Source organism: Mus caroli, chromosome 11, assembly GCF_900094665.2.
Source record: "Mus caroli chromosome 11, CAROLI_EIJ_v1.1, whole genome shotgun sequence".
NCBI classification, from domain to species: domain Eukaryota; kingdom Metazoa; phylum Chordata; class Mammalia; order Rodentia; family Muridae; genus Mus; species Mus caroli.
In genome coordinates, this window is record NC_034580.1 from 73102509 (window position 1) to 73108268 (window position 5760).

A 5760-nucleotide genomic window follows, 5' to 3' on the forward strand; every position below is an offset into this window, starting at 1 on the left:
CAAAAAAAAAAAAAACAAGCAAGCTTAAGATTGTTGTAACTCAGTAGTAGAAAGCGTACCCATCATTTATAAGAACCTATGTTCAATCTCCAGTATTGGGGTGGGGGGGGGTGGGAGAGTGGATTGGGGAATGCCCACACTGAAGTATTGAAAAGGGGTTGAAGGACAGCAGGAAGCTGGGTGGGGCGGGGTGGGTGAAACACAGGATCCCCTCCCCTTTTTTTTTGAGACAAGGGTTTTTCTGTGTTACCCTGGCTATCCTGTAACTCACTCTGTAGACCAGGCTGGCCTCGAACTCAGAAATCCACCTGCCTCCCAAATGCTGGGATAAAGGCGTGTGCCACTACTGCCCGGCTAGGTGGTCCTTTATAGTGTGTCATTTTGAACTAGTGAGAGCTTTATTTTTCCCATCTATCAAATGGGGATACTATAACACATTTACTGCCAGACCTACTATGCCAGGAAAAGGCGCTGAAGTCAACAAATTGCTGCCACTACTAGACAGAAAGAGTAAATTCTTAGGAGAGAGAAATATTAATTGACCTATTTGGGATGAGAGAAGTTACACTGTCTGGCTTCCTCCTGTCTGTCCAGAGGACACTCCCCGGACAAGCTTACCTGTCAAGCATGCGGTGAACAGGTCCCCGCAGGCCACATGCTTGATGGTCACACCTGACTGGCCTTCCAGGAAACGAGAGACAAACTGGGGCTGAGGCAGCTCCACCGCTCCCGGAAGGAGTGTGCCACCTCCAGCTCCCAGGGGTGGGGCCTGCAGAGGAGTGGATAACTCCTGAGAACCCTGCTGGGCTCCCATCCTCACCAGTCCAAGGCCACTGCCAACCTGCTCACCTCCCACAGGATGAGGCGTCCAGAGCGCGTAACACCAGCCTTCTGCGTGCGCCCGGCGGCCACCTGGACCACCTCCGTGTTGAGCATTGGCAACCTCAGGGGACTGCTAAGGCCACCACCCCAAGCGTAGACTGAAGACAGTGGTGGCGGGATAGCGGGTCTCACAGGTCCCCTGGGGACACCTGCGAAGACAGAGTTTGAGGCTAAACTAGTAGTGGAAATAGTAGGGAGTCCAGCCACTGGTCCTGAACTCACCCCTGCATCGGGCACTGGTGGCCCTGCTCCCTGTGCTGCCAGAGGCTATAGGTGGTCCTGGGGTCAGGGACTTCTCTGCCCTGCGGAATACAAAGGGGGCCTCAGGACAAGGGCTGTCTCTGACAGTCCTACGTGACTAACACGTAATAAACAGTTAGCCCCAAACCTATGTTCTCACTGGGTGCCCGCCCCAGGACCCATCTCCCTGCACAGGCCTCCGCATGCGCACGCTGCCCACATCGGTGTGGATGTTGAGAAGGGCCCGGATGCAGAGGGGCTGCGCCATGATGTGGCTGAGGGGTGGCCGCTGTGCAGGTTCCAGGCTGAGCAGACTCAGGACGAGCTGGCGAAGCTCAGGGCTGTACCGGTCAGAGATGGGTGCAAAAGTGCCACTCATGATCTTCAGCACCAGGGCTGGCAAGTTCTGTGAAAGCACAAGTCGGGGTAGCCAAGGTGCTGGGTTGGGCTCTTCTGTAGTACCCCCAATGACAGAATAAAAACAGGTCTACCCGCTGGAAGCTGCAGTCTAATTGGAAAAGCCAGAAAGTTTGGGGGGTGGGGCTGGAGCGATGGCTCAGCACTTTAGAGCACTGGCTGCTTTTCCAGAGGTCCTGAGTTCAATTCCCAGCAACCATCTGGTAGCTCACAACCATCTATAAGGCCCTCTTCTGGCCTGCAGGAGTACATGCTGATAGAACACTACTATACATAATATACATAAAATTAAAAAAAACAAAAAAAAAAACAAAAAACCAGGCTTGCTAACACATGCCTTTAATCCTAGCACTCGGGAGGCAGAGGCAGGTGGATTTCTGAGTTCAAGGCCAGCCTGATCTACAAAGTGAGTTCCAGGACAGCCAGGGCTATACAGAGAAACCCTGCCTCAGGGAAAAAAAAAAAAAAGCAGAATAGTAGGAGAGCCTAACACTGCTTTCAGAACTTCCTAGTCTGACACAGAGGCTTCAGCTATGTCCTCAGAAACCCCGGGGGGCTTTAAGAAACCTCAGGCTTACTCTTAGGAATGTCTATAATCTCATGGAAGAGTCAGAGGGGTCACAGCCATACCCTCAGGAATTCCCAGGCTAAAGCAGGACTCAAGGCTTACCATAGGCTGAGCTGAGCAAGATCTTGAGAGGCCCTGGCCTTAGGGGAACCCACCAGCAGGCATGGAGACTGATGGTACCTCAGCCCGCCACAAGTGAAGGAACACAGAAGTGGTCAGAGCTATGGCAAAGGAGCTAGAGTTCCCATTCCCTTCGTGGTGTCTGTACTCACTGCAGCCTCGAAGGCCCTCTTGAGGCTGGCCAGCTCATATAAGACACAGCCCAGAGCCCAGATGTCACTCTTCTGGTTGTAGGGTTTGCCCTCACACAGCTCAGGGGAGATGTAGCATGGTGTACCCACCACCTGCAGGAGGGAAGCCTGTATTTCAGCCCTGGGAGGAGAGGGGCAGAGGCTCTGGCCAGAGACTCATTTGGGGATAGCTTCTCAAAGCAGGCCTTGGGGCTCCCTCTTCAGGGCCATCTAGACAGGGACTGAGGGAAGGGGAAGAGGCAGGACTGTGGAGCAAGCCTCAGCTCTCAGGACCCCCAGTGTCCCCTGCACGTCTAGGCACCGTGTAGGCCTTGCTCTTGCTACTGAGGATCTTAGAGATGCCAAAGTCACCGATCTTGACCACCATGCGGTGTTTGTCAAGAAGGATGTTCTGTGTCTTGAGGTCCCGATGCAGGATGAGGTGTGTGTGCACGTGATGCAGAGCCAGCAGGATCTGCACAAAGAAGTGAAGGATCGTCTCCTCCTCTAGCAGAGAGTTGCAGCGCTTCTGGATGAACTCGGCCAAGGTGCCACCTGTGGCCCAGAGAACCAATCACGACCAAGACTCAACCACAATGGGAACAACCCGCGGCTGTTATAGAACAGGACACTAGAAGCAGAGAGGGCGAGGAGCCTGTCATGGCCACACACAAGTGAGGCCAGAACTCTGTACGTCTGGCCTCCAGCCAAGTCGGCTCCAGAGGGAAGGCGCCTAATGGTGTCCGGCTCACCTGGAGGGGGAAGGCCCCTCTAGGCTGAGGCAAAGCATCCTACCTGGTGCGTACTCCATAGCAATCATGAGGGCCTTGTCCTCTAGGAAGTTCTCGTAGTACTCGATGACGTTGGGGTGGTTGAGCAGTTTGAGCACCTGGCACTCGTTCTGGGCCGCCTGCCTCTCTTCTTTGGTCATCTGTTCCACCGGAATCTGCTTGATGATCACCAGTTTCTGGTCGGCCTTTCGCAGGCACAGGTGCACAATCCTAGGGACACAGAGCGCCGAGCAGGCGCCAACTAAGCCTCCAGCCACACATTAGATTAGAGCGGCCCAGAGCCACACAGTCCTTAGATGATTAAGAGGGGCATGGTAGAGGGTACAGAGGATCTGAAGTTCAAGGCCCTGTCTGGAGAACAAAATGGTCTGGAGAGATGGCTCTGCATCTAATCCAGCAGGCTCAAAACCACCGTAACTCCAGCTTCAAAGGATCTCATGACCTTTCCTGGCCTCCAACGGTGGCATTCACTCACATACAAAATTAAAATCATAAATATAAATCTTGGGCTGGAGAGATGGCTCAGTCGCTAAGAGCACTGGCTGCTCTTCCAGAGGACCTGGGCTTGATTCCCCACACCCACATGGCAGGTCCAGTTTCAGAGGCTCCAACATTCTCTTCTGACCTCCACAGACACATAAAATAAAAACAAATGTTTTAAAAAGGGAAAACTGGGGCTGGAGAGATGGCTCAGTGGTTAAGGGCACCGACTGCTCTTCCAGAGATCCTGAGTTCAATTTCCAGCAACCACATGGTGGCTCACAACCATCTGTAATGGGATCTCATGCCCTCTTCTGGTGTCTGAAGACAGTGATAGTGTACTCATAAAATAAATTAAATAAATAAATAATTCAAAAAAAAGGGGGGGGAAATTTGGGGGGGATTTTTAACCTCCTTGTGACCTACGTAAAACTAGGAATTTTACTTTTTAAAAAAAAATGCCTTCTTCATATATAAATCTGTACAATGCATTCATAAACAGTTTGCTTTGTTTTGGGTTTTAGCTTTTAGAAACATTTATTTTATATGCATAAATGTTTGGCCTGCATACATGTTTGTGCCCACGGAAGCCAGAGGAGGGTCCTGAATCCCCTGGAACTGCCGTGTGTGTGGATCCTTGGAATAGGACTCTGTCACCTTCAAGTGCAAGTGCTCTAACCACCGGACCATCTTTCCAGCTCCTGGTTTCAGGATTTAGAAATAGAGCATCACTACACAGCATGGGGTAGCCTTGAAAACTCAGTGTTCCCAGGTTGGCCTTAAATTCCCTAAGCCCAGCTTTCTGAGAGCTGAGAGTTCAGGCTTCTGAAATTCTTTTCTGCGTACAGGCCTGTGCAAAGACCTCAAACTTCAGCGCTATCAATAATTTAGTCGCCTCTGGCAATGACAAGAATATCTTACTTTAAAAATGTCCCCTGGGGGCTGGAGACATGGTTCAGTGGTTAGAGCACTGGCTGCTCTTCTAGGCTCAATTCCCAGCACCAACGTGACGGCTCACAACTGTCTGTCACTCCAGTTCCAGGGCTTCTGACACTCTAACTCTGACATACATTTAAGTAAAACACCAGTGGGCACAAAAAGCTTCAACAATCTCCCCGAGCCTTCTAAAATGGTCCTTCTCTGCCTTCACCAGATCTAGCCCCTACATAGCAGCCACAATGGCACCCAGCTTTGTTTCCTTGTCCGAGCTGGCACTCCAATCCAGGGCCCTCTATTGCTGCGCCCCGACCTGAGAATGTCCTTCAAACACGGGGGTCAGGTTAGTTGATTCCTTTGTTCTGTTTGTTTTCAGAGTCGCACTCTCACAGAGCCCAGGCTGACCTTGAACTTTCTCTGAAGCATACACATTTAGCTGAAGACCTTGAACTTCCTATCCTCCAGCTTCTACCTCCACCATTCCTGCTGAGATTCCAGGTATGGACCACCATATCGCATTCAGCTTTCAAATTCTTCCCTGGTTTGTGGCGTAGCTCTGTGATACCATGAATTCAATCCCTGGCACAAACAAGAACAAAACCCTCTCGCCTTTATACTTTAAGTCAACTCGACCGCTTTCTCTGGTTTACAAGATCATAATCTGGTCCCCACCCTCCGTGACAACCACATTCCTTACCTTGCTCACCACGTTCCAACTACAGGAGTCTTTTTCTCAGTTTCTCGACTGCTATAACATTTTTCCCACGTGAGGGTCTTTGCAAATGTTACTTCATCTACCAGAAGGACTCTACCTGGTCCTCATTTCTTCAGATCTTTTGGTTTGGTTTTGTTGTTGCTGATGTTGTTTTGTCAAAACAAGAATTTCTCAGTGTAGTCCTGGCTGTCCTGGAACTTGCTCTGTAGACCAGGCTGGCCTCGGACTCAGACTTTTGCCTGCCTCTGCCTCCCAAGTGCTGGGATTAAAGGTATCTGTGTGCCACCAAGCCAGGCTCAGTTCTTCAAGTCTTGACCTTCCACCTCACCTGGACTCCTTAAGTTCCTGCTGTTGATAACTGCTCAAACTTCATTAACTGTTTTAACAATGTCTTGCTTGTTGGATCACCTTCCTTGGTGGACTTTTTTTTTTTTTTTTTTT

The 5760-nt window shown here is 50.7% G+C and overlaps 1 protein-coding gene across 3 annotated transcripts in view; it reads right to left on the bottom strand.

Moving 5' to 3' along the window:
- Nucleotides 1-5760, bottom strand: part of Nek8 (NIMA related kinase 8) — a 13242-nt gene that overhangs the window by 3815 nt on the left and 3667 nt on the right. For 2 of the 3 annotated variants that reach the window (XM_029483746.1, XM_029483745.1), the window contains exons 2-8: nt 3193-3398; nt 2720-2952; nt 2380-2511; nt 1320-1528; nt 1105-1184; nt 850-1031; nt 619-769 (exon numbers count right to left, since the gene is read on the bottom strand). In XM_029483746.1, coding sequence (XP_029339606.1) covers nt 619-769; nt 850-1031; nt 1105-1184; nt 1320-1528; nt 2380-2511; nt 2720-2952; nt 3193-3398 — 1193 coding nt within the window. Of the gene's footprint in view, nt 1-618; nt 770-849; nt 1032-1104; nt 1185-1319; nt 1529-2379; nt 2512-2719; nt 2953-3192; nt 3399-5301; nt 5445-5760 lie in introns of those variants that run through there. The other variant, XM_029483747.1, reaches the window with a different exon arrangement.